Source organism: Podarcis liolepis (genome assembly GCF_965112155.1).
Source record: "Podarcis liolepis genome assembly, chromosome: 2".
Taxonomy (NCBI): domain Eukaryota; kingdom Metazoa; phylum Chordata; class Lepidosauria; order Squamata; family Lacertidae; genus Podarcis; species Podarcis liolepis.
The window spans coordinates 878,463-906,297 of NC_139555.1; the positions used below are offsets into that span (position 1 = coordinate 878,463).

Sequence of the window (27,835 nt, forward strand, 5' to 3'; positions counted from 1 at the left end):
GAGGTGACATTCCTTTTAAAAAGAACTTCTAGACAATTCTCTTGCACTGAAATAAATTACATAATGTAACAATGTAAGTTTCAGCCATAGCAGATAGCAAGATGGATAGCATAGGTTTTGGCAGAAGCAAAACTGTAGCTGAATGGAAACAGTGATGCTTGCCATAAACCCAGGATAGGACAGGAATTGCTGCTTCCTTGCACCCTTCGTATACCTACTCAGACTATAGTTCAGCAGTATAAAACAGCACATGGTTTTCTTTAGTTCTCCAGAACTCTTCATCCAGCTAGTTAGTAAACCAAGCAAGGGGATGCAAGAGAAAAAATTGGCTGATGGTAACACCATGGGTTTACATCCAATGCGAGTCTCAAGACAGCGAGTAGAATTCAATGTTTTGCTAAGTTGATCTTTCCATCAGCACAAGAAATTCTGCTTACCAGATGGAACAATTTCTCCTCCCCACCATGTATGTGCTGTTCTGATCTGCAACTATGTGCAGTTTCAACCTGATCACTCCATAGCACCCAGAGGGTCCACCTTGTGTCAGAAAAGCTTTGTTTAATGTCTGGATAAGGTATAAAGACTTTTTGGAGAGTAAAACCCCAAGGTGGCTATCACCTATGGAGGCGAAAGCCTTGAAAAAACTTAACATGGAAGCCAAATGGCCAAAATACTGGGAAATTTTAGAACAGGAAGGTGATAAATTGAAATTGCAGAGTTATGACAAACTTAAAGAGAAGGTGCGAGACTGGTTACACTATTTTCAAATAAGAGAGGTTTATAATTCGGATAAAAAAATTGGTTTCCAGGTGGAAAAATCAAAGTTAGAAACAGAACTGTTAGAACCCAATGCTAAGATACTTTCAAGAATGTACAACCTGCTGTTGAAATGGAATACTGAGGAAGAAACGGTAAAATCTGCAATGATAAAATGGGCACAAGACATAGGTCACAATATTATGTTTGCTGACTGGGAGAAGTTGTGGACCACCGGGATTAAATTTACGGCATGCAATGCCTTAAGAGAGAATATTATGAAAATGATGTATAGGTGGTACATGACCCCAGTCAAGCTGGCAAAAATATATCATTTGCCCGATAACAAATGTTGGAAATGTAAAGAGATTGAAGGTACATTCTTTCACCTTTGGTGGACGTGCCCAAGGATCAAGGCCTTCTGGGAAATGATATATAATGAACTGAAAAAGGTATTTAAATATACTTTCCCGAAGAAACCAGAGGCCTTCCTCCTGGGCATTGTGGACCAATCGGTGTTAAAGAAGGATAGAACCTTTTTTATGTATGCCACAGCAGCAGCAAGAATCCTTATCGCAAAGCATTGGAAAACACAAGATCTACCCACCTTGGAAGACTGGCAGATGCAACTAATAGACTATATGGAGATGGCGGAAATGACTGGCAGAATCCGAGACCAGGGAGAGGAGTCGGTGGAGGAAGATTGGAAGAAATTTAAAATTTATTTGCAGAAATATTGTAAAATTTTTGAATGTTGAGGACATTGAAATGAATCGCAGGGGCTTTAGCAACAAAGTAAAATGTAAGATTGGATTAATAACAGATAAATTAATAGGATATGAATTTGCTGAATTAATTTAAAAAAAGGATACAAGAACGGGAGACATGAGGAAGTCGGGAAAATAAGTTAATTGAAGATGAGAAATTAAGAAAGAGGGAATTTTTGTTTTTTGTTATTATATGTGTTTTTATCTCTTTTCTCTCTTTTTCTCTTTTGATGTGCTTAATGTTTGTATTTTTGTATTGTATTTTGTGATTTTGTATTTTCTTTGTTTTTGTATATTTTCTTGAATGCTTTTTTATTGTGAAAACTTAATAAAATATTATAAAAAAAACAAAAAACAGAGGGTCCACCTTGAATCTGCTGCCGGCTCCCAGACTTGCTCATAATGGCTCAGAGGCTTCTAGCATTACAATACACACACTGTGTGTATTCTGCATGTGAGTAGCCCATTGCAGAGCACATATCCGGGTTGCAACTCCAGTTTATGTATATATGCAGGAATTTGCTTGAGAATGCTCTCCCCACAAATTGTTTCAGCTGTACCCCTATCTGCAATGGCCATGTGAACCAGCTGCAATTAGTTTGATGCTAATTTACACAACACGTTTAAAGGTTTGAGGCTGATTTGAAGCTGAGATTTGCATGTAGCGACTTAATCTTTTTGCTGCAGGGTTATGGGTCTAGACCAGGGGTAGGCAACCTAAGGCCCAGGGGCCGGATGCAGCCCAATCGCCTGCTCAAACCAGCGCACGGATGGTCTGGGAATCAGCGTGTTTCGACATGAGTAGAATGTGTCCTTTTATTTAAAATACATCTCTGGGTTATTTGTGGGGCATAGGAATTTGTTCATCCCCCCCCCCCAATATAGTCCGGCCCCCCACAAGGTCTGAGGGATGGTGGACCGGCCCACGGCTGAAAAGGTCTAGACTGGTCTAGACTGTCACTCACACTGCACTGAAAGCCTTTAGCCGAACCAACTCATGGTGAGTCAGAAAATCTGGGCAGACATGGAAATATTCTCAAGAGTATTTCAGATCTCTCTTTGCCCCAATCAAGACTCAACATCATTGAATAGGAATAGATTAAAAATTGCACTGAGCTGCTGCTTGTCCAACTCACTCCCTTCCAGGGGGTCAGATGTCATCCACACCCTCACACCCCCATCTGCGCACAACAATGCCCCATGGACACCCTGTTCACACACGTCCCTATACCCCGCCCCCAATCTACACTTCCATAATGCACCTTCACACTCACCCATCCCCATTCTCCCACCTTGGTCATATGCAGGCTGCACACTCACTATGCATTTAAAGCTCCCCCCTGCCAAAGAAATCATGGGAACTGCAATTCCCAGCACCCTACACAAACACCAACCCCCAGAATTATTATTTTTTTGGGGGGGGGCTTGCTTTAAATCTATGGTCATGTAAACTTCCTCTCCCCTTATTTTTCTTTCCTTCCTTTTTCTTTCATTCCCTCCCCTGGTGGGAAGTTTTACAAAAGACAGGTCCTGTGACATATAGAGAAACCCTGAAAATAGGAATTTACATTGACTTCAGCCTTATGATTTTGATTGCAAACCTTTATTCAGAATATAGTTCTTATTACATTCAGAATTACTTATTTTTTTTTTAAAAAAAATAAGTTTAGCTTCATTCACGTTGTGCAGAGTCCTGAGGCGGATCTACACACATGGTTTTTAATGTTAGGGAAGGGTTTTGATAACATGACATCCTACTTTTAAATTCCATAATGCGTTATTAAAATGGGACACCAGAGGGCACCGCAGAGCATCCAGCAGCAGGAAGGCAGCGTTTTCACTGGGGGGGGGGGGGAACCAGGGTAAAAATGCTTTAATTAACAAGTATGCCCTGTGATGTTTTAGAACAACATATCTAATAATGTTCTAATAACATTAAACTGGTCAGTGTAGAGCCAGCCCTTGTCACTCTAAAGCAAGTGGTTTGAAGTAGGCAGTCTCTGCAGAAAGAAGATGCCTTTGCAGTCCCGTTCTTGCTGCTTGGTGTGTTTTCTCATGATGGTTCTTCAGGAAGGCAAAGGTTTCTCACATATGTAGAAGTTTGCAGTGGAACAGCTCTCATCATTCCATTCCCCAGAAAAATGGATCTCTGCACAGTCTTCCTTGTTCTGATAGTCACTGGGCTGACCCTGTCTCCAATTCCTGAATGAGGAAGGGAGGTAAGATACATTGAAAAATGCAGAAATGGTTCTTCTCCAGCCACACTATCCTCGACTCGCTTCCCAAATCCAAGTATATCCAAGCTATTCTCTCTAGATTTTCCATTCTGCACTTTGGTGGCTTTGGCGCAGCAGGGGCGCAGGAAGGGAGTGCGGTCCGCCTGGCCTGCAGCCTGCCCAAGCCACCTGCCTCTCTCCTGGGAGTGACGCTGCGCCCCTGTGCGCGGATTGCCCCGCCCCTGCTGCTCCAGGTGCTGGAGCAGCCAGCTGCACCCCTGGGACGCAGTGACTGGCTCATTTGTTTTGTAAAATTTACACATTGCTGGATTGTAAATAACCTCAAAACAGATTACTAAGAGAATAAAACAATAAAATTATTGGTGAAAATAGTTAAAAACAACTTTTTTGCAACATTCAAAAAAGAAATAAAAGCAGCGATAAAGTCAAAACAGATTAAAATGCACATCAACATTTTAGCTATCTGGGTAGGCTTGTCTACCCAGCTGTCTTCCAGGGAGCTCAAGGCATATCCCACCCAAGGAAGGTCTGTGACAAGACCTAGATCTGCTTACTTTCAGCAAACCAATTGCACTGTATGACTTCATATCACATCTTAGCATAAGCTGGGGAACATTTTAGCCCAGCAGGGCAGATCTTTTTCTCACTGGCCCACGGCAGGCCAACTTTGACAGGTGGGTGGGACCATAATGGTAGCAGGTTATTGACACCCATCAAAGTTCACAGAAGTTTGGTGTAGCGCAACCTCCTGTGAATATGTACTCCCTGTGCCAGGGAGGCTCCCTTTAACTAAAAACCAGCTGGTGGTTGGTTAGAAGGAGCCCCTTTGAAGGGGGAAATGCTCCAGTCTTCGGGGCATTGCCGCCTCTGCAGAGAAAGCAGTTTCTATTGAAATCACTGGGAGAAGCACTTCCTTTGGGGGGCAGCAGCATCTGAGGGGGTATGTGAGAGACAGTGGGGCAGAAGAAGGGGGCAAGGGGGCTCACCAGGCCAAGACCTGGTCAGCTACTCCCGTCTCTGTTGCCTTCCCAGGATGGCCAAAGCAGGAGCCTTGCCAAGTTTGGCTTGCTGGGGGAGGTTGCGGCATTCATAGTCCTGTGTCTTACTTGTAGCTGCTTAAGTAATTGGTGCCATCAATCCACCTCCATTCCCCTTCTTCATCGATGTCATTGAGTCCAATCCAATAGCGTTCATTCCTGGTTTGAGACTCGAGGAAATTCTGCAAGGAAACCCCCCCACAGGATAGGGCAGGCACTGACGTTTTGTTTTAAGGATACAAACACACACAACTCATAGAAGTGGCGTTATTCAAGCAGCATTGCCTGCAGGGGTGTGACTGGAGGGTTGAGGGGTTGGGTGGGTGGCTGAAGGTCCCCTCAAAATTCTGTGGCTGTTATGTGTGCACACTGCGCCATGTGTTCATTTCACTCACATGCTCATGTCCCTTGCAACATGTAATGACACAACACGTCAGCACATCGTGGGGTGTGTGCACATTGCGCAGCCCTGGCTCCCTCAGTCATGGGGCAAGCCAGCGCGGAAGGTGCTCCCTGTGTCTCTGCATGAGTCCCTGCTCTGGGCTTGCCTTCTCTAGTCAGGAAGCATCTTGATCAGCACCCTGGATTTCCAGAGCCACACTTGCCACTAAATATCTACAGAGTGTCCACATGGCCTACTTTATAGATAACAGTCCTCTGTTTGAAAGAGTTCTCTATTTTAAGAGCTGGCTAGTTGAAGTCCACACACACACACACACACACACACGAGCATATGCAAATTTTACACATCTCTTTTTTAGTGCTACATTTCATTTTTGTAATGTCCTCAATGTCTGACTGGGCTTTCTCTCTGGGTAAAACTGAAATTTGTGACAATCACCAGCAGCTGAAACATCACATGCAGGACGCATATTGTGCTTTTCTCCTTGCCTGCTCAGCTTGCATTTAAAGGTGATCTTACCTAATTTGCACCTTCCAAAACAATATACTCAGCTATACTCTGTATACTATTTATAGCATATCTTTCCTGTGTTTAGAATGATCCACCCCATCCTTCAAAATTTGAATTTCTCTGACTTTTGCAATGCAGTCTTCCAGCCGAGTAATGTGTGCGGGTGACTTTGCATATAAATGCATATTAGTGAAGATAACATAAAACATGTGTTATGTTAGAGGAGATTGCATTCCAAAGATGTGCATGTTAGGGGAAATTTGCACTGGAAGAGAACGTCTTTTAAAAAAATCTCTAAAACCTGATATGGAAATGTGGAGACGTGAATTTAAGACTGGAAATAATGAGGAACTGAGAGAAACCAAAATGGACATGTTTGCCCATCCCTAGCTGCCCACAAGAGAAGCTGAGCCCTGAAGTCATTTTAAGAGGCTTCCCAGCATCCCTCACCATTGTCATCTCAGAGCGGTTGGGGCCTTGTTTCAATTTCACGTTTGCATCTTATTTCTACTACATTAAATGTAGTTTCCCAACAAAAGACCCTGGGAAATGTAGTTTGAGGTGTCAATAAGAACTCATTTGAGAGGCAACATATCCACACACATACAAGGATCAATATTCTAGCACCTTTACCTGCTTGGCCTCATCATGAATAACCACCAGGCTGGAATTGCGCTCTGCACAAAGTGACTTAGCCGTGTGCCAAGTAGCCTTCCGGAGGGAGAAGTAGTAACACCGACCGTCAAAGTATTCCCATTCCCTGCTTCTGGAACCACATGGGAACACTGGCAAGAGAGAAAAGGCACAGAATGAAAGCCCTGACCGTGGCTTCACCCAATGGACTGCAGGTGGAGCGGGCACACTCCGGCCATCCTTCCACAGCCTTCCCCACCAGGAGGAGAGACGTGCCATCTTTCTGTTTTAATATAGGCATGCTTTCTAAATTGTGAAGAACAGTTACAATGTGGGGCTTTTTAGTGGATAAAGAAAGCCTTTTCTCCCTCTCTCAGCACAGCACTGGATGGGGGCATCTCGTGAAGCTGAAGGCTGGAACATTCAGGAGAGACAAAAGAAAATACTTCTCCACAGAGTAGACAGTTAAGGTGGAATTTGCTCCTCTAGGGGGCAGCGATGCTCATCGAGGCAGCAGCAGCAGACGCCAAGCCCCTTTCATCCCTGTAATCCTGAGGGTTTGCAGCACATCAATGGCACAAGCTCATGAGTTACACCTGTTTCTAAGCTCCTCCAGCTCAAGGGACTCACAGAGTTCCGGGCCCAGGAGGTGCTTAGAGTTCAGGCTTCCCTGGAAGATGCCGCTTTGATGGGGAAGACCTGCCTTCTAAAGCCAGGCATTGGAGGAATGATTGTGGGTGATAAATTATGCCCCTCCTGCAGTGGAAACAGGCCCTCTGGCGTAATGCCAGGCGAGAGCCACCTCCCCCAGGCTATTGCAGCCGCAAGCCCCAGGTGGTTTTGGCAAGACACTTACGCTCCTTGCTCATTTCAAGCTGTTTATGTAACTTTTTCGCTTCTGAGGAAAACTTTGACCCTGAAATTTTAAGAAGAAATACAAGTAAACTCAGAATATTAGAAATTCAGAAGAGAGAAAAAGAGATAGGGTGGGACTTCTTCTCCCATTCCAGCATCACCTGTCACAAACCAGACAGGTAGATTCTGGAAATCCCAAATTAAATTAGTCCCAACACCTAATTGCTATTCCTTTTGGACAGCTTCCATCCTAGGATGAATAGCAGAATTGAGGTGAGGGGAGAATAATTTTTGTTAGAGTAATGACAGAGAACATTAGTAAGAGCACATATCCTGCATGCACCTCTGGATATTTTTTATTTATTTACATGGTGCCTGGGGGAATCCCAATGACCAGGGAAAGAACTCTGAGACCCTGGAGGAGACAGTGCTGGGCTGGTTGGTCCACTGGTCTGACTCAATATCCGGCAGAAATGTATATGGTGCCTCACCCCCCTTGGCCATTCTGGCTGTCTTGACTCACTAGTCAGCCATTGGCCATCCCACCAGCCCAAGTTTGATTTTCTGAACAGTTTTCCAGCAGCTTTCAAAGGTGAGAATCTGAATTGGGGTGGGAACCCCACATTTTGTCATAATGCTACTGAAGCGTTTCAGACTTTGGAGTCCCTTAATTACCACTGGAGATCAGTAGCCCCAGCAAGATGATCATCAGCAGGTAAGCGAGAGCCAGGAGCCCATAAACCAGGAAAGAGGAGCTCCATTTCCACTGGGGGAATGACCTGCCTTTCAAAAGAGAGAAAAAGAAGAAGGTAGAATCTGATGGCCATTTGTCCCTATCATTCCTTTGTGGATAATGGAGGTTAGAGAGGATTTTACTCTATATTTTCAAAGCATAATGTTTCTCCCCCCCACCCCAGTTCCTTTCTCTCTCACACACAGTTCCAATTTTGTTAAATTCCATATTACAGTGGTGCCGCTGGTTATGAATGCTTCTGGTTACGAACGCTTCAGGTTAGGAGCTCTGCTAACCCAGAAGTAGCTGCTCCTGGCTGTGAACTTTGCCCCAGGATGCAAATGGAAATTGCGCGCCAGAGGCGCACACAGCAGGAAGCCCATTAGTGAAAGTGACACCCATTTTTACCCCCAGGATAAAAATGGTTTCAGCTTAAGAACAGACCTCTGGAATGAATTAAGTTTGTAACCAGAGGTACCACTGTATATTGCAATTTCTTCCATTCTCACTAGTGCAGATATTTTTTAATAAAGCTTGCATTCAGGGGAAGATTGCTGTATCATAAATGTAGAGAAAAACTTTAAATAAGCAAACTGTGGGCTCCCCTCATCCCATCCTCTATTTCACCAAATTAAATCCACTCTCATTCCAAACCTTTTAGTTCCTTGTAGCTGGGTTGTTTTCGCAGTTTCTTATCCCATGATCTCTAGCACACACCTGTAGTTTAGTCCAATTAAAATCCAATTAACAAGATGACCTTTGCTTCCAGGAACGGGGTGGGGGGGGGGTCACGGCAGCCGGAGTGCCCCATGCACCCAGTGCCGTTGCCTGCCCTCCCATTCCAGACTGCCAGAGCCTGCTTCCTCTTCCAACCAAAGAGGAATGCAGATAATGAAATCCCTCCTTCATTATCTGATTACCTCCATCTGTCTCTCTCCCGCAGTGTTGGGAGGGACGCCAATTCTGGAAACAGGAAACAGGAAGGCCCTTGATTAGAATATCTGATCCTGCTTCTCTCAGACACTCAAGTCATTTTTTACAATTTTCACGTGCCGTACTTTGATGATTACGTAGTATATAAATATCTTACAAAGATAAATTAAACACTAGAGCAGATGCAACTAGACCCTCTAGGTCCATTCACCCTTCTTTGTGAGCAGGCCCCAAGCTGTTCTTGTGAACTGGCAAATAACAGGCCAAATTGTCTGCCTGCCACCAAATCGACCCTTGGCAACAGTGTGTGTTCCCTGGGGCACGGGATCAACTGCCCAATGGTTACGCCTGGCCATTTGGCCTCTTCTTTCTTTGCAGGTTCTCCCACCCTCCCTCACTTCAGGATGTTGCTGATGGTACAACCTTGTTATTGACTATGTCAGCTGTCATATTTGGGGCCAGGAAGGAATTTTTCCATTTGGCAAATTGGCATCAGCCATTGGGTTTTTGCCTACCTTGTAGCAATCACCACAACTTTCTAAAGTGGATTGGCATTGGGTAAGCTTAGATCTTGGATGGAGGGGAGGTTGTAGCCTCTGACTGCCCCTCCAGGTAAGGGTATCCTGTTAAAAGGATCCAGGAGTAGTGACTTCTGTCCAACACCTAGAGGGGGGCTAGGGCCACTGCACTCCTCCATCAGGGACCACTTTTGGGGTGCCCCGATTTGATGGAGGTCATAGGGCATTATTCCCTGTCGGTTGGCTTCAACCTTAGAGGCCCTTCCAGCAGACGGGCTGGAGTGATATTTGTGTGGCTTATCCCAATGCCTATGGCCAAAACCTACACATCTGTAACCAATAAAGTTGTGGCCTTATTGGATCCCATACTTATTTAATCCCCAGGGAACGGGGTGGTCATGGGGCCTCAACATGCAAGTCAGGGAAGAGAAGAAGTCAATTAATTCCAGCTTCAACACTGGCAGTGAATTGCTGGTAGGAACTGAGTTGGTCAAAGAAAGTTTGACCAACATTGCCAGCCTGCTAACCTTCCTTCGAACAGTATATTGCTGGCATCTCCATACACCTGCCAGGGCCAACTTCCTGTCCAAACATCTCCTCTTCCTGACACCAGGTACTGGAAGTAGGCCTAATTCTCAGGTCTGAAGCTGCTTTGTGCAGTTCCACTTTGGGTGCTTATTGTGGTGACCACTCCAAAGCCACAGGAAGGAAAGCAAATCTTTCTATTTTTCCTCTACCCCAAGTAAACTGGAAAGACTCCTAGCACAAAGACAAAGGTCCTGTTAATCTGGAATTTGGAAGGTTGCTTACCCCTTAGATGCAATTTTGAGTCCCCTTCAGATCTGGATCCAGTATTGGAATAGGTTTACCACAAAGGGCTTCCTGACTTGTTGGATCTGGATCCAAACCTTGAGGCCACTGCATGCCACAAATACTTACCTGTTTTTCTTGGAGCCATGGCTTTCCCCATCTTGGCCAGATATCCGTGGTCTCCATCTTCCACTTGCTCATGGACACCAACAATACCCATCTTGCTTTTGTCTTCAAATTTCTCCTCTCAATGCATTTATAATAGGGGCAACAAATTGAGGAACTAAGCATCTATTTCTTTCCTTCCCCCCTCCTCCTCCTATTTCTTTGGAAGAATGGGGGAAGTTAAAACATGTGCCACCCACTGGTTTCAGGAATTAAGCTCCTTTTAAGAGGAACTTTTAGACTTTTATAATGGCACTTTAAGAAATGGTCCCTTCCTCTGAGAAAACCAGACATTGCAGCATGATATCTCCATGACCCATTTTATCTGATCTTGGCTGGATCTAGAGACATCAAAAAAGCATTTCAGGAAAACGCATTGTAAACTTCATAGTGGGAAATCACATTGGCGAAATAAGGAACTCCATAGTGCGAGTAGATAAATAGGTACTGCTGTGGCAGGAAGGTAAATCGCGTTTCTGTGTGCTCTGGTTTCCGTCACGGTGTTCCATTGTGCCAGAAGTGGTTTAGTCCTGCTGGCCACATGACCTGGAAAGCCGTCTGTGGAGAAACACTGGCTCCCTCAGCCTGAAAGCGAGATGAGCGCTGCAACCCCAGAGTCACCTTTGACTGGACTTAACTGTCCAGGGGTCCTTTACCTTTCTTTTTTAACCCTTTATGGATGCTGGTAGAGCAGTGTGGAAACAGAAGCTGAGTTTATGTGAATGGAGGCGAACTTCCACAGACCATGTGTGGCTGTTTACTTTTACCCTACTTTTCTCTTTCTCTCCATTGTAGGTATTGCCATACCAGATACACGGCCCAAGAATCCTGGGAACTGAAGGGCCCTGGGAAATGTAGCCGTGAGGGGTATAATATAGTTCCCAGGATTCAGTGGGGATGTGCTTTAAATGTATGTTGTGCACACAGCCATCACCTCCTCTTTCTGTGTTTCCTCCCTTCTCTTAGCATTAATTACTCAAATGCTATAATTAATTCCTAGACTCCTCATGCCGGATACATAATCTTGTTATTCTGAATTAAAATTAAAGGATCACTTCAAGCCAAAGTGTTTACTGTTAAAATATGTGTGAGAATTCCTCACCCCGAGAGGAGCCCATTCTGTGTGAATTACCTGCCCTGTAGAATCTGCCTTAGGAGTGGCAGGAGATAAGTCCAGAGCAGAGACTCATGCAGAGACATCGCTGTAACTGAGCCCATTGTGTGAGCTGTCCATATGCTTGGCAATGGCTGTTACCGGGGAGGGGGCTTGACCCCTGCAGCAGCAGCACCCCAAAGTTTATACATGCCTCCAACTATGTGTCTTCTCCACTCTTCTGTTGCAACACCTTCATGGGACTCTTGTGTTCACTTCCCTGAAAAATTATTTGGAAAACGCTGACTCCAAAAGTTGCTCAATCTAAAACAAGCAACAGTTCTGAGTTCAAGAAAGCATTCCTTAGCATTCCTTATAGAACTACTCATTCTGTCCTTATTTTTAAATTATTCCTCCCAGTTTATCAAAATCCCAAAGCTTTGATCAGCTTAACGTTGCAGCCACTATAAACTTTTCCCACCAAGAACCGTAGTATCATTGGGCAGCTCCTGGGGGAGCTCGACTGAATTGAGGGGCCTCCATTTGGGGCATTGCCCTTTAAGAAAGCACTCTGACTCCAGGGGAATTATCTGGTATAACAGGGATCAGATCTTTCAGAAACCCAAAATTTTGCATTCCTCATACAGTGCATCAAGCTGTGAGGTGTTCTCTGCTGCTATTCTGGAGAAGTGAATTTAAAGAGTCCCATGTAAGCATTGCAGTGAAAGTGTGTCAAAAGAAAAGAGAGATGTAGTCATAGAGTTGCCTGCATGGTAGGAGGGAAGGAAGCCTCTGCACATGCACAGAAGGCTGCATCCAATGTTCATCACACTCGGAGTACACCTATTGAAATTACTAGACTGAGTACAATATAGCCCACGGATCCTGGCTTCCTGAACAAAACCCCAGAGGGAAAATCATAACCAGAGTGGAATGCAACCTAGCCTGAACAAATAAACTCTGCCAGCCATGTTTTAATGACAAAGGGACATGTAAAAACTTTCTTTTGCCTGTGTGAGACAGATGTTGAGACAATGTGTGATTGACAAGGGCATGTCTGGATCTCAGATTTCTGCCGACACCACTCTTCTTCTGTGACATATCCATGATGTTTTGATGACACTGTAAGAAATGTATTGTGGGAAACTGTGAGAACTTTTAAAAACTCGTGTAACCTTTCTTCTGGGCTTCTTCTTCCTTGTTCACTTTACACATCAAAACCTTTGTTGCAACAAATAAACGATTTGCTCCTTCATTGCTTGGCTGAAGTCTCTCATTTTCTGACCAAGCCAGGACCCGCAGGGCTAGACTCTAGCAAAGATTGGAGATGTCTTAAGTAGCACACCCCAAGACTTGTCCTTTTCATGTACAGATGGCAGTGATGTAACAACTGCTTACGCTGCCCGCATAGCATGCAGGTGTGGAGGCTTGCAAAGCAAGGTCTACAAAAGTGCTGTTCAAAATCCCTAAACTGCAGAAGTTCAATGGCGTGTGTGAAGTGACCCTAATTCACCTATGGGACTGTGTTGAGATGTCTGTTGGCTGAGGTTTTGGGACATGGGTGTAGTCAAGGGAGGGGGTCAGCTGCCCCCATTAAATCAAGTAAATCAATACTCAACTAAATGAGGTTCTGCCCCCCAACATAAATCCTGGCTATGCCCATGTTTTGGGGTTCATTCTCTGGGAAGCAAGTTTCGACTCATGGCTGTCAACTGGTCTCAAATTAGGAGCTTTGAATCTTTGGGTAAAGCAGTTTTGCAGAAATGATTATGAAACCCTTTTATGAAGAAAAACTACTCATCATTTTTTGGGGAAAAATAAGTATAGTATATTGCATAAGATGCTGCTGGAATTGCTTACTATGTCAAAATACCAAAAAAAGGAAGGAAATATCCTATGTTCCTAAAAACCAAAGTAAAGTTTATGGGCCATATTCAACTACTCTATTTTGCTAGCACAACGGGGCTTCCCCTCCTCCAAAGATGCCGGGTGGCTGGGCTCCCAGAACTGAAAAGGATATATCAAGAACTTACCATTACTTTAAAACTATCGTACTTACACGTTGTGTTTAAATTTACTACTAGCTTCAAACTGTTATTCTTAGCAGAATACACACGTTTTTCATTTCAACTCTTGAGTAGGAATTATTCCTTATATTGAAACTTTTGGCCAGAGTTCTTGATATATCCTTTTCTGGGCTCCCAGAACAGCATGTGGCACAGGGAAATTGCTCCACTGGGCAAGCAAAAGTGCTATGCTGGATTCTATCCTAGATGTCCCTGAACCCCATGATGAGGGGACTCCCTCCTTTATGCCCAAGAATATGGTAGTTTATTCCGTCCAAATTACCATGCCCCTGCTGTATTTGCACATCAGAGAGTGGGAGGGAGATGCCCTCACCTGATGCAGATAACCTTTTGGTGTGTGTCCCCCCCTACACCCCCAACTCCTATTCACCAAGCTGTTATCTGCCCATGTGTGTTCAGATGGCTGTTAGGGTCTCTTCACATTACTGCCCACTCTGCATCCAGTTTTCTGATCAGACTCAAGCTGGTTTGAAAAAAGAGACTAACTGAACAGCAGTCTTTGTCAAGAAACCACAGGATCAACATGCATTGTGGCTAATGTCATGTGAATGTGGCTTAAAAAAATAGCAGTGAGGTGCAGAGTCAGTGGTATTGCGCCAGGGAGGCAAATCTGGCATTTGAGGCTTAAAAAAAACACCCCAGACCCCCACCTTCCAACCAGCTGATGTCACTCTGATGGACAAGAGGATGGGTTTGATTTTGTCTTAGTTGTGCGCCCACTTCTCTAGAAGAGTAGTGCTGCTTGCAAAGGGCCTTTCAAACAGCCTCTCACTGCATTGAAGTCCCAACACCTGGGGCATCAAAGTGCAGCATGAGCTGATGTCCCTATGATTTCCCTACGATTTCAGGTGTTTGTCAGGTGGGTGGTCCCAGTGACTTGCAAAATTTGGCACTCCAGGGGTGAGGGAGATAACACACTCACACCCCACTTTCACATACCATCCATGCCCCAAATTCATCAACTTTCCATTCAGGCTCATCTATATACAGTTACACCCCATTCATAAACACCCACACAATCCTATTCTACCCCTATACACACCATACATTTAAAGCATGCCCCAAGAATCCTGGGAGCTGCAGTCTTCCCCTCACAAAGCTATAATTCCTAGCACTCTTAAAAACTACAGCTCCCAGAACTGCCTTTAAATGTATGGTGCATATACAGCCATAGCCATTTAAACCACTACTGGCCTTATTCTTTCTCTCCTTCCCTCCCCAGGTGTGGCAACTGGGACTACGTCTCATGGCATACAGAAACAACCTGGAAAGAGGAATTGACATTGACTCCAGCCTCCAGACATGATTCTGATTACAAAACTTTACTTAGAGTATAATATGGTTCTTATTAAATTGCTTAGAAACATAAAGATCTTTATATAAAAATTCTAGCTACATTCAAGTTGTGCAGAGTCTTTGTCACTCTAAAGCAGATAGTTTGAAGTGGAGAAATGGCCTGCTCTTGCAGCCCTGTTCCTGCTAGTTGGTGCCTTTTTTCATGGTTCTTCCTCAGGAAGGCAAAGGTTTCTCACATGCATAGAAGCTTTGAAAGTTACAGGGCACATCATTCCATTCCCCAGCCTCATGGATCTGGGCACAGTCTTCCTTGGTTTCATGGTCGTTGGGCTCGCCTTGTCTCCATTTCCTAAAAGAGGAAGGCAGTTAAGATACCCTGAAGAACCTGGCAAGAGTTCTTCTCTAGCCACACCATCCTCTGCTCCCCCTCTGCCCCCAACACTAGAACTGCCAAGCGATTCCTTCTCTATTTTCCATTCTTCACTTGGACGGCTTTGGACACAGTCACTAGCTGATTTGTGTTGCTTATCTCGCTCCCTTCTTCCATGCAATTCAAGGCATCCCACCCAGGCACAACCAATCAAAGAGGCTCCCTTTAACTGACAAGCAGCTGGTGGTTGGTTAGAAGGAGCCTCTGCGCAGGAAACAATGCTCCAAAGCAGCAGCACCCCCCCCCCCCCCCGCAGAGAAAGCAGCTTGTATTGAGACCACTGCCAGCAGCACCTGGAATACAAACCTCTTCCTTTGGAAATAACAAAAATGCTCCTTTTAGAAATGGAGCTTTCCCCCCCTTTCCAAAGGAACTTGCAAAGCCCCTTTTTGCAGTGCTTCCGAAAGTGCTATGCAAAGGGCTTTGCAGGTCCTGTGCTTGGGAAACACTGAACCCTGGGCTTGCTAAGCACTTTGTCCAGAGCGCCCCAAACACCTGATGATCTGCATGCTTAGGAAGTGTTGCCCAAGGGACTTTGCAGGCATGGCCAGTGCTTAGTGCTTTCAAAGCCCCCTTCAGCCAAGGTTTGCCCCTTATGTGCCCCACACCTGAAACTGTCTACAGGCTGCTGGTTCCCTGCTCCCACCTCAGCCATTGTTGTTTCTCTTCCCACCCATGGCTGGTGGCAGCTGCTCCTATTCTGTCAAGCTGGAGCAGGCTAACCAACGTGGTGCATTCCAGATGTGATTGGCCGCCAGCTCCCATCAGCTGGGGTTGGACTAGATGGCCCTTGGGGTCCCTTCCAACTCTACAATTCTATGATTCCCCATTTACAATTCCCTGAGTCTGTCCAGTTCTATGAATTTGGGTTCCTACACATGAACAAATACATGAGAGAAGTTATGGGGATGGGGAGATCCTGATCCAGAGTAAAAATCTGGACTGAGGTTGCTTGGAGGAGTCTGCTATGATGGTGGTATAAATCAGGAAGGGTGAGCCTCTCAGAAAGGTCTGCCAACTCTCAAGGCAATTTGTGGGTGGTGTGAGAGAGAGTGGGGTGCAGCAGAAGGGGGGTCAAGCAGTCAAGGGGGGTCACCAGGCCAAGGACTGTTTAGCTACCCCTGGGATAAAGAAAATATTGTAGACCAGGGGCTCAGCAAAGCTCCCGTCTCTGTTGTCTTCCCAGGATGGCCAAAGCAGGAGCCTTGCCAAGTGCTTGCTGGGTCACAGGACACAGTTCATGGTCTTCTGTCTTACTTGTAGTTGTTTAAGTAACTGGTGCCATCAATCCACCTCCATTGCCCTTCTTCATTGATATCAGTGAGTCCAATCCAAAAACGCTCATTCTTGGTTCGAGACTCTAGGAAATTCTGCAAGACCAAAAAGGAGAAGATGGTATCAAGCTGGAGAGGCTGCTCTGGTTCCATATTCACAATCATCAACACAAATTAGAAGAGTAATTTCATTCACAAATTGTAGGCTCAGTACAGCAGCAGGTTATGTAAAATCAAGAATGGTTCCTGTGAGCTGGGATCAGTAAATCCAGGCAAAAAATAAGGATCCCTCTGTACCTCAGCACCCATCTGTACCTCAGCATTCCACTGCAGTCCTAGACATGTCTACTCAGAAGTCAGTCCTACTGAGTTCAGAGTGGGGCTTACCCCCAATGATGAGGGTATAGGATTGCGGAGTGCATGATTCAGTACTAAGATGTACTTCCAACCAATCTGCTTTCACTGGGGGTGGGGCCACATCTCGTCAAATCAATCCCAATGAAGAAAAACAGAAAAGCTCCCTGCCTCTGAGGAAGATGCTCCCTGTGTCTCTGCATGAGTCCCTGCTCTGGGCTTGCCTTCTCTAGTCAGGAAGCATCTTGATCAGCAAACCTGGATTTCCAGAGCCACACTTGCCACTAAATAGCTACAGAGTGTCCACATGGCCTACTTTACAGATATCAGTCCTCTGTTTGAAAGAGTTCTCTATTTTAAGAGCTGGCTAGTTGAAGTCCAGGTTAAAGATGCAGAAGGGAGAGCAGAGATCTTCAAGCTGCCCACCCACATTTAGCAGCACTGTGATAGAGGACTGAGCAGGCACACACAGGAGAGAGGGTATTGCATTCCTATTTAAACTGAAGCCATTATATCTATATTTGTGTTTATCTATATAGCTACATATTAATATGTAAATTTTATGTAACTCTCCTCTTTTTTGATACTTTGTTTCATTTTTGTAGTCAAAACAAAAAAATTCCTTCCAGTAGCACCTTAAAGACCAACTAAGTTAGTTCTTGGTATGAGCTTTCGTGTGCATGCACACTTCTTCAGATACACTGAAACAGAAGTTGCCAGATCCTTCTATATAGTGAGAAGGTGGGGAGGGGTATTACTCAGAAGGGTGGTGGGAATGGGTGATTGGCAGATAGCTGAGATGAGCCTGTTGACGACTCTTAACGACTGCAATAGGTCTTACAGGAAAAAGCAAGAGGTGAGAAGGTGAGAAATGGCTTTGTCATGTATAATGAGATAAGAATCCAATGTCTTTGTTCAGGCCAGGTCTCTCCATGGTTTTAAGTTTGGTAATGAGTTGTAATTCAGCAGCTTCTCTTTCCAGTCTATTTCTGAAATTCCTTTGTAGTAAAACAGCTACTTTGAGATCTTGTATAGAATGTCCTGGGAGATTGAAGTGTTCTCCTACTGGTTTCTCTGTCTTGTGATTCTTGATGTCAGATTTGTGTCCGTTTATTCTTTGGCGTAAGGTTTGGCCTGTTTGTCCAATATAGAGAGCTGAAGGACACTGTTGGCATTTGATGGCATACACAATGTTAGATGATGAGCAATTAAACAGTCCCGAGATGGTATGTGTGATGTTGTTGGGGCCAGTAATGGTGTTGTCTGGGTGTATGTGGCAGCAAAGTTGGCATCTGGGTTTATTGCAGGCTCTGGTGCCAGTGTCCGTGTTAGGTCTGGTTGTAGTATTATTGTGGGTTAGGAGTTGTTTAAGATTGGGTGGCTGTCTGTAGGAAATGAAAGGTCTTCCTCCCATTTTTGTAGGTGATTCATAAGTGGCCACCATCACTGTCTGGCTGGTCTTTCACTCAGGGTGAAACTGAAATCGCTGACAATCACCAGCAGCTGAAACATCACATGCAGGAAGTGTTTTGTACTGTTTTCTCTGCCTGTTCAGCTTGCATTTAAAGGTGATCTTACCTAATTTGCACCTTCCAAAACAATATGTGAACCTGAGCAAAGCCATCATTCAACATTTTAATTTCTCTGAATTTTGCAATGCAGTTCTCCGACCAAGTACAAAAAAGCATCTATTAGGGTAATATTTGCACATAAATGCACCTATTAGTAAAAATAGCATAACAAAATGCATTATAGCTTTCCAAAAATTCACTGAAAAGGCAACAAATCCCCACCACCCACCCCAGCCAATACTCCAGCACCTTTACCTGCTTGGCCTCATCATGAATAACCACCAGGCTGGAATTGCGCTCTGCACAAAGTGACTTAGCCGTGTGCCAAGTAGCCTTCCGGAGGGAGAAGTAGTAACACCGACCGTCAAAGTATTCCCATTCCCTGCTTCTGGAACCACATGGGAACACTGGCAAGAGAGAAAAGGCACAGAATGAAAGCCCTGACCGTGGCTTCACCCAATGGACTGCAGGTGGAGCGGGCACACTCCGGCCATCCTTCCACAGCCTTCCCCACCAGGAGGAGAGACGTGCCATCTTTCTGTTTTAATATAGGCATGCTTTCTAAATTGTGAAGAACAGTTACAATGTGGGGCTTTTTAGTGGATAAAGAAAGCCTTTTCTCCCTCTCTCAGCACAGCACTGGATGGGGGCATCTCGTGAAGCTGAAGGCTGGAACATTCAGGAGAGACAAAAGAAAATACTTCTCCACAGAGTAGACAGTTAAGGTGGAATTTGCTCCTCTAGGGGGCAGCGATGCTCATCGAGGCAGCAGCAGCAGACGCCAAGCCCCTTTCATCCCTGTAATCCTGAGGGTTTGCAGCACATCAATGGCACAAGCTCATGAGTTACACCTGTTTCTAAGCTCCTCCAGCTCAAGGGACTCACAGAGTTCCGGGCCCAGGAGGTGCTTAGAGTTCAGGCTTCCCTGGAAGATGCCGCTTTGATGGGGAAGACCTGCCTTCTAAAGCCAGGCATTGGAGGAATGATTGTGGGTGATAAATTATGCCCCTCCTGCAGTGGAAACAGGCCCTCTGGCATAATGCCAGGCGAGAGCCACCTCCCCCAGGCTATTGCAGCCGCAAGCCCCAGGTGGTTTTGGCAAGACACTTACGCTCCTTGCTCATTTCAAGCTGTTTATGTAACTTTTTCGCTTCTGAGGAAAACTTTGATTCTGAAATTGTAAGAAGAAATACAAACACATACAATGTTACCAGTTCATATGAGGCAAAAAGAGATATGGTGGAGAGACCTCTTCTCTCATTCCATTTGAACTAACCCAGAATAAGCCAGACTCTGGCAAGCTGGAAGCCACATTTGTTAGAACATGAACCCTGCTGAGAATCCCACTGGGAACTCAAATGGCAAAGTAATTTGAGGGGAAAACACTCTGTACATGCTCAGATTTAGACACACTGGCCACTTTCCATGTTCCAAGTTTACCAAGTTTCATTCCCTCCTTTCCCCAGCTCATCAGGAAAAATACGAAAGTCATCATGTGTGATCAACTAGAAGAGCCATTTTGAGTAAAACCTTTTTAAAAAAACAGTGGTGGGCCTGATATAACAGTGCAGTCACTTCATCAAGTGAAAACCTAACTCTCCTTCGCCCGACTATACTGCGAAATATAGTTCTGCAACTTTGCAGCCGTACGCCGTACTGAACGGCTTCCCAGCCCATGATGTCACCAAGAGACTTCCTGCTAGTCCCCAGAACTGTCCATATATAAGGACATGAACATCATGCAGCACTTAAAATATTCTCTGTGGGATTTCCAGCACTTATTAGATTCTTGATCAGGGATACAGACTGTGTGGCCCTTCAAAGGCTGCCCTTCACAAAGCACATCTGCAGATATGCACGTTTCTTCTTCAGTTGAATTCTGCATCCTTGTCTGCCATCAGAGGCCTTGCTTCTAGGCAGCAAGAGGGGCCTTCAACCACATCTGTGGCTAGTTATGGCATTGCCGTCTCAATGAAGTCCTCATCCCTACAGCAGGCCTCCCCACAGCACTGCTCCAAGAAGGCCAAAAGCAAGAAGGGAGACCCTGAAGGAAACAGGGCTGGGCTGGGCGGGTAGCCCAACAGCCTGAATCAAGGTCAGGGAGAAATGAACAGGTTGTCCACAGACCAGCCTTGGGCTCTGACTCAGTAGTCAGTCGGTGGCTACAAGTCCAATCTGGTTATTTTAAACTGTTTTCAAACTGGGCTTAAATGTGACAGTCTGAATTGGGGGGTGGGATCGCTCCCACATTTTGTCATAATGCTACTGAAGCGTTTCAGACTTTGGAGTCCCTTAATTACCATTAGAGAGCAGAAGCCCCAGCAAGATGATGATCAGCAGGTAAGCGAGCGCCAGGAGCCCATAAACCAGGAAAGAGGAGCTCCATTTCCACCGGAGGAAGAATCTGTCTTCAAGAAGAAAGATAGCAATGAATTTCAAGCAAAATTGTATGAAGTTGGCTATCAAGTAACATCCAGTGGGGTCACTCTGGGTGTCTAAAATTACGAGAAGTGTAAGGGATGGACCATGTTGGTTTTTGTTGCTTTAAAGGTTGGTTCTCCCCCCCCCCCCCCCAGTTTATGGTGGACGGTGAATTAAGCAGAGCAGTTCTGGATTGATGTGTTTGAGGGCTGTTGGCAGGAGGGAGGTACATGTGTTCCGGGCCCCCGGCCAGCAAGGGCCCCAGACTCTTAGCTATCATTTAAGAAATGTAAATGAATCAGACATTTCTAAAGGAAATTATGAAACAGAGTGTGGAAACAACTTTAAAGCTTTGGCACCTGGGAAGCAGCAGCGTTGCTTTGGGAGCACTGACATCCCAACCAGCAATGGAAGAACAGCTCAATTTCAGTCGCCCACTTTCTCGTTCCAAACTTAAAGTCACACCCCCACATTTCTGCAGCATTTCACATTTATATGTAAAAACCCCGCATGAAGATTCATGAGCATAATATTGTGAATTTATCCTATTAAATATATTTTTAAATGCAGTTTTCACTAATGTATGTATTTTACAACAATTTCCCTCAATAATGTATCTTGTATGTTGTTTTCACAAATATATTCATTTTTATGCACACTCTCCTCAGATAGATGCATTTTTGTAAATACTGGTTGGAGAACTGCGCCACAAAATTCAGGGGCGTTTAAATTTTGTAGGGTGGCTGTGCTTTGATTCTCATATATGTTGTCTCCAGTCCCAGCTGGCTTTTCTAGCCGCCTTGGGTCCTGACCCAGTAGTCAGTTGGAGGCTATTCTACAAGTCCAAGTTGGTTATTTTAAAGAGTTTTCATGCAGTACTTAAATGTGAGAATCTGAATGAGGTGGAAATGAATTAGGCAAATTTGCCTTTAAACATGAACAAAATTGAGTTCCTCATCCCTACCTGTGACTAAACACAGCAGCAGGGACCCAGGAGCTGGGTCTGCTGGTACAGGTCCCAGAACATAGCAGTGCAATCCACCATTTGTTTTCTTGGAATAAGTCCCATTGTGTTCAATAGAGCTTACTCCCAGGAAAGTGAGAATATAAATGAATTAGACCTCCTATCTTCAGGTCAAGTGAAGTGCAAAGTAGTAAACTGTTGTTAGAGACCGGGTTGGTCAAAGAAAGTTTGACAAAAGTCATGAGCATGTAAATTTTCCTTCCAGCTGTATCTTAAAATACCTGCCACTGCCAGTCTCCTGCCCTAGCATCTCCTCTACCTGGCACTAGCTGTACCAGGTACCTGAAGCCAGGTGAACACTTTGCTGCTCAGTGTGCAGTTTCACTGTGGCTGCTTATTGAAGTGGTGCCCACTCTAAAGCCATTGGAAGGAAAGAAAACCCCTTTACTTCTCCCCTATCCCAAATCAGCTGTAGACTCCCATCATAAAAGCCAATGGACATATTTATCTGAAATTTGGCAGGTTTTTCACCCTGAGGAATTCTGATTCCTCTGTGATATCTACTATTTTCCAACCATTTGCTCAGTAATATCATCTATTTTCTAACCATTTGCCCATAAAACACTATGGGATTAAGTGATCCCCCCTAATGATACAGTCTTCCCTTACGGGAGAACCACTGCAGCTATTTGGCAGGCATCTCTCCCTCGGAAAGGAGGACAATGTCCGCAAATTTTATCAACTTCTGCCCAGAAATTTAAGTTATGCACATTTCTGAGCCCCTGGATATATATGCCTGTACTTTAGCAGGGGGACTAGGCCTGCCAGTTTGGTAAGCTTCTGTCCAAAGCAAGTGGACCACTTAGATCCATCTTTGAGTCCCCCTAAAGGTGAATTCAGATCTGAACTCTGTTACCACAAAGTGCTTCCAGATGAGAGAAAGTGCTTCTGAATTGCCAAATCTGGATCTAAATCTTGAGGCCAGGGCACACCCCAAATATTTACCTGCTGTTCTGGGTGCCTTGGCTTCTTCCGTCTCTGCCAGGTATACACGGTCTCCATATTCCTCTTGCTCATAAACACCAAGTAGAACCATCTTGCTCTTGTTTTCAAATTTCTCCTCTTGCTGGGTTATAATATGAGTGGCAAATTGAGGAACTTTATCAAGAAATATAAAGATCTATTTCCTTCCCTCTCCTCCCCCTATTTCTTAGGAAGATCAGGGGAAATTCAGACACGCGCAGTCCTCGTTTCAGGGGATAAATTTTCTTAAGAAGGAACATCAGTTTCTGACCCCTCCTCCTCCCAGTCTGCTCCCTCTTCTCCCTCTGACCACTCATCATCACCATCCCACCAAAAGCTGTAGCCATAAATAAAATAATTGTTTAAGCCCCACACTTTGTTAATGTTTTCTATGGTGACTTACAGAATTACAAGCCTGGTAGATGAAGGGAACGCAGTGGATGTAGCCTACCTTGATTTCAGCAAGGCATTTGACAAGGTGCCCCATGATATTCTTGTAAAGAAGCTGGTAATATGCGGTCTTGACTATGCTACCACTCAGTGGATTTGTAACTGGCTGACTTACCAAACCAAAAGGGTGCTCATCAATGGTTCCTCTTCATCCTGGAGAAGAGTGACTAGTGGGGTGCCACAGGGTTCTGTCTTGGGCCCGGTCTTATTCAACATCTTTATCAACGACTTGGATGATGGACTCAAGGGCATCCTGATCAAATTTGCAGATGACACCAAACTGGGAGGGGGGGCTAACACCCCAGAGGACAGGATCACACTTCAAAACGACCTTGACAGATTAGAGAACTGGGCAAAAACAAACAAGATGAATTTTAACAGGGAGAAATGTAAAGTATTGCACTTGGGCAAAAAAAATGAGAGGCACAAATACAAGATGGGTGACACCTGGCTTGAGAGCAGTACATGTGAAAAGGATCTAGGAGTCTTGGTTGACCACAAACTTGACATGAGCCAACAGTGTGACGCGGCAGCTAAAAAAGCCAATGCAATTCTGGGCCTCATCAATAGGAGTATAGCATCTAGATCAAGGGAAGTAATAGTGCCACTGTATTCTGCTCTGGTCAGACCTCACCTGGAGTACTGTGTCCAGTTCTGGGCACCACAATTCAAGAAGGACACTGACAAACTGGAACGTGTCCAGAGGAGGGCAACCAAAATGGTCAAAGGCCTGGAAACGATGCCTTATGAGGAACAGCTAAGGGAGCTGGGCATGTTTAGCCTGGAGAAGAGGAGGTTAAGGGGTGATATGATAGCCATGTTCAAATATATAAAAGGATGTCACATAGAGGAGGGAGAAAGGTTGTTTTCTGCTGCTCCAGAGAAGCGGACACGGAGCAATGGATCCAAACTACAAGAAAGAAGATTCCACCTAAACATTAGGAAGAACTTCCTGACAGTAAGAGCTGTTCGACAGTGGAATTTGCTGCCAAGGAGTGTGGTGGAGTCTCCTACTTTGGAGGTCTTTAAGCAGAGGCTTGACAACCATATGTCAGGAGTGCTCTGATGGTGTTTCCTGCTTGGCAGGGGGTTGGACTCGATGGCCCTTGTGGTCTCTTCCAACTCTATGATTCTAGGATTCTATTCTATGACTTAGACACATGAGTGTGTGCATGCACGTGCGAGTATCTCAAAGAGATGGGGCACTCGTGTACTACAGCTGCTGTTGTAACAATGGCTGCTGCCTGGGCAGGGGAGGGGGTGTTGAGCCCTGCAGCCCCCTCCCCAAAGTTTCAACCTGTGCCCCCAACCATGCATCTTCTCCACTCTTCCCTTACGATGCCTGCATTGGAATCACATGTTCACTTCCCCATAACTGCAGCATGAAAATTTATTTGGAAAGTGCTGACTCCAAAAGTGCAAACACCCAAGAACGTCTTACTCATCCTTTCCTTATAAAATGGCTTGTTCTCTTTGCCTTTTAAGGCCCTGCCCCAGTTTATCAAAATCACAAAGCTTTGATTAACTGAACATTGAAACCACTATAAATCCCCCCCCCAAAAAACTGTATTGCCTGCCTGCTAATGATGGAAGTTTGAATGACTTGAGGTGTATTGCTCTTTCAGAAAGCACAGTGACTCAGGTGGAATGAAGTGGGCACAGAGCCAGGGGGTGAAATGACCCTCATTCCCTCACTGGATGTGCAGAGATGTCTGTTGCCTCTTTAGGATTGTTAGGGCTCAGGAATTGGCTCTAGTACTGAGGTTTGGGGTTCATTCTCTGGGTAGCAAGTTAAATCTCACGGCAGTCAGCTAGTCTCAGATCAGGACCTTTGAATCTTTGGATAAAAATCCTGCTTTAAAAGAAAGACCACTCAATGTATCATTAGGATTTTACCTGCTCATCCTTTGTCTCCCATTCCAATAATATTTTATACCTTTAGACAGCACTTTTACATTCCATTCCAACAGGTCTCTCTCCAGTTGTGATATGTATTCCCCAAATCCTCATATCCTATCTTTCTTAAATACTTCATTCAAATGATATTGTATCCATGTTGTTAATTTCCCTGATAATTCCTTAAATTATTTTAATTTATACTCTCCTCCCTCGTTTTAATAAATTTCTATAAGTTGTCCACCCTTCTATCATGTTCTATTTCTTTACTGCTATAGCTTCCAATGGTGAGAGCCAAAGTGGTGTTTTTACCTCTAATAAATTCTTGTATTTATCCCATACTCTATAGAATTTTTTCCTAATTATATGATTTGTAAATCCTTTATGAACTTTCACCTTTTCATACCATAAATATGCGTGCCAACCAAAAATATTGTCATGACCAGTGCTTTTTTTTCTGGGGGGATGCAGGAGTACGCATACCCCTAAACATTTTGTGAATCTAAGTTTGGCCTCATTGAGGGGCAGGATTTCAATATGAGTAGGAAAGTGAGAGTACTCCTAAACTTTTTTTTTTAAGAAAAAAAAGCACTGATCATGACTTTCTAAGTCTAGAACAGTGGTACCTTGGTACTTGAACGGCTTGGCTCCAGAAACTGTGTCTGTGGTATTTGAAATGAGGAAGAGACATCGGCTTCATGGGTTACCATGTGGAGCTTTGGAACAGAGAGAGCAAGTTCCAGGACACACAATGGACTCCTCTGGGGTCCTGTTCTCATCACACACTGCCTTGGCATAATGGGAAGGAAAAGGAGATTCAAATCCTGTTGTCCTTGTAAAAAGCAGGTGGTAGGGCAATCAGGATTGTCCTTCTTAAAGCTGCTCTAATGGGATGATGGGCTGCTGGTCAGTGAGAGAGGATTTGCCTGTTCAATCCCCAGCATCTTCAGGTAGTGCAGTGAATGTCCCCTGTCTAAAACCCTCCCAAAGACACCACTGAAGGACAGAATGGGGGGTGTTTGTGTGAGAGGGATCCTCTCCCTTCCCCCACTGAGATCTTGATCTAAATCAGCCCTCTCAGTGTCTTCTCATAAAGGTAAATCTGTGCAGAGTCCCAAGCAAAGGATCCAGTGTTGCCAGGATTTTGTACACAGACAGTTTAAAGTGGATCTGGTGTATTCCAGGTATACTTGTTTTTCACATTGCCCACACAATGTTATACTCATCCAAGTGGCAGCCTGCATTCTCCCCTCCCATATTTAATTCAGGTTTTTGATCAGTGGATAATGCAGTAGGGTAAGAAAATCCCCTATAAAATCAAATATTAGCTAACTGTGGATCTTTTTAAAAAAAGAAAAAGAAAAAAGGATGTGTAGTGATGTTTTGCTGGGTGCCACCTGTCACCACACACTGCTGACAGGGCCCTTTGTGACACACATGGTGGTGCTTCGGGCTGCTATTGTTGTTTTTTCCCCACTGGACTGGTCTACTGGTGATCACACACATTTAAAGGCTGCTAAACAAATACCTTCCCACAGTGGCCCTCAGTGTTCCAGAACTCAGGCAGAGTGAGGGACCAACATCACGTGGTGTGAAAGCATCTCACCAAGCATCACCCACTTGGGGTTTTATTTCAGTGTTCAAATTTCAGTTTATTTCAAGCTTCAAGGTATACAAACTGAAAGCCTATCAAATCCATTTGGCATAGCTGCTGCTGAGGTGCCAAAATAATTAAAGAGAAGAAATCTTGAATACAGTAGTCAGCAGGGATCTTCAGCGTCAGCCAGGAGTTAACCAAAAAGCAGTCAAATGGTTTTTAAACTCAAGTTATCTTTAGAGCACCTCTTTGATTATATTAGGGAAGTGACATTTCTGTGTGGGGAAATCCCACAGCGCCTGGCCATTGAGCCTCAGAGGCCTGCCTGGGCGAGGTTCCGTGCTTAGGTCTCCCTGCCCTGCTTCCCGCTCGGCATGGGCTTCTCACAGATGTAGTAGCACAGGTAGCTGCAGTAGACGTCGTTCCATTCCCCAGAACCCCAGAGATGCGCACAGTCTTCGTTCCCACTGTTATTCGGTTCCCCTGGCTTCCAGTACCTGCATTGAATGTTAAATACTTTGAAAAATATCAAAAATCCAAGATATACAGAATTTGATAGACTTCCCTCTTGATGTCTTTTTCATGGCCAAAAAGCAGTTTGGGTGGGGTGCAGGAAGAGAGATTTGGACGGGGGTCATAGTGCCTGAGAGGTCTAATCATGCAACAGAAGTGATCCAAGTCCTCTGGCTATTAGTCATAAATATATTGGGGTAGTGGTGTTCTTGCATTGTGCCCCTGTGTTTGAACAGGATTGCAGTGCTCCACTCTTCCCCCTTATGCCATTTTCTCACTGAAATCATCTCCACTGCCATATCTTGCTGTAGGCAGTCCACGAGGACTATTTTTCAGAGTGTCTATGGTGGATTTCAGTTCAAAAATGAAAAAAAGGATCCAAGGACATACTTAAGGGGATGTAGAGTTTGACCCTTTAGAAAAGCATTTCCCAACCTTGAGTCTCTATGTTGTTGGACTACAAATCCCATCAGCCTGGATCATTGTCTATGCTGGCTGGGGATGATGGG

General features: G+C 44.8%; 3 protein-coding genes across 4 annotated transcripts in view; all 3 read right to left on the reverse strand.

The window, feature by feature from the left end:
- Nucleotides 1-3,104: 3,104 nt before the first annotated feature.
- Nucleotides 3,105-10,480, reverse strand: LOC310699138 (hepatic lectin-like). Of its 2 annotated transcripts, XM_083486771.1 has the most exons (6): nucleotides 10,322-10,480; nucleotides 7,874-7,981; nucleotides 7,200-7,259; nucleotides 6,344-6,495; nucleotides 4,867-4,979; nucleotides 3,105-3,725 (listed from the first exon to the last, which is right to left on the reverse strand). In XM_083486771.1, exons 1-6 carry the CDS (start codon nucleotides 10,410-10,412, stop codon nucleotides 3,590-3,592), a joined length of 660 nt encoding a protein of 219 aa, XP_083342897.1. In that variant the 5' UTR covers nucleotides 10,413-10,480; the 3' UTR covers nucleotides 3,105-3,589. The 2 variants fall into 2 exon arrangements, with proteins under 2 accessions (XP_083342897.1, XP_083342898.1); XM_083486772.1 differs by lacking the exon at nucleotides 7,200-7,259.
- A 4,363-nt stretch (nucleotides 10,481-14,843) lies between these two features.
- LOC310699137 (hepatic lectin-like) lies at nucleotides 14,844-27,310 on the reverse strand. The gene is made up of 7 exons (XM_083486770.1): nucleotides 24,473-27,310; nucleotides 22,853-23,268; nucleotides 20,763-20,870; nucleotides 19,574-19,633; nucleotides 18,718-18,869; nucleotides 16,521-16,633; nucleotides 14,844-15,182 (listed from the first exon to the last, which is right to left on the reverse strand). The coding sequence occupies exons 2-7, from the start codon at nucleotides 22,941-22,943 to the stop codon at nucleotides 15,047-15,049; spliced, it is 660 nt and encodes a 219-aa protein (XP_083342896.1). The 5' UTR covers nucleotides 22,944-23,268; nucleotides 24,473-27,310; the 3' UTR covers nucleotides 14,844-15,046.
- The window catches only part of LOC310700888 (uncharacterized protein), a 33,414-nt gene continuing 32,401 nt past the window's right edge, over nucleotides 26,823-27,835 (reverse strand). The window contains exon 13 of the mRNA XM_083490843.1: nucleotides 26,823-27,310. Within this exon, the coding sequence (XP_083346969.1) occupies nucleotides 27,157-27,310 (154 nt within the window). The 3' untranslated portion in view covers nucleotides 26,823-27,156. The remainder of the gene's footprint in view (nucleotides 27,311-27,835) is intronic.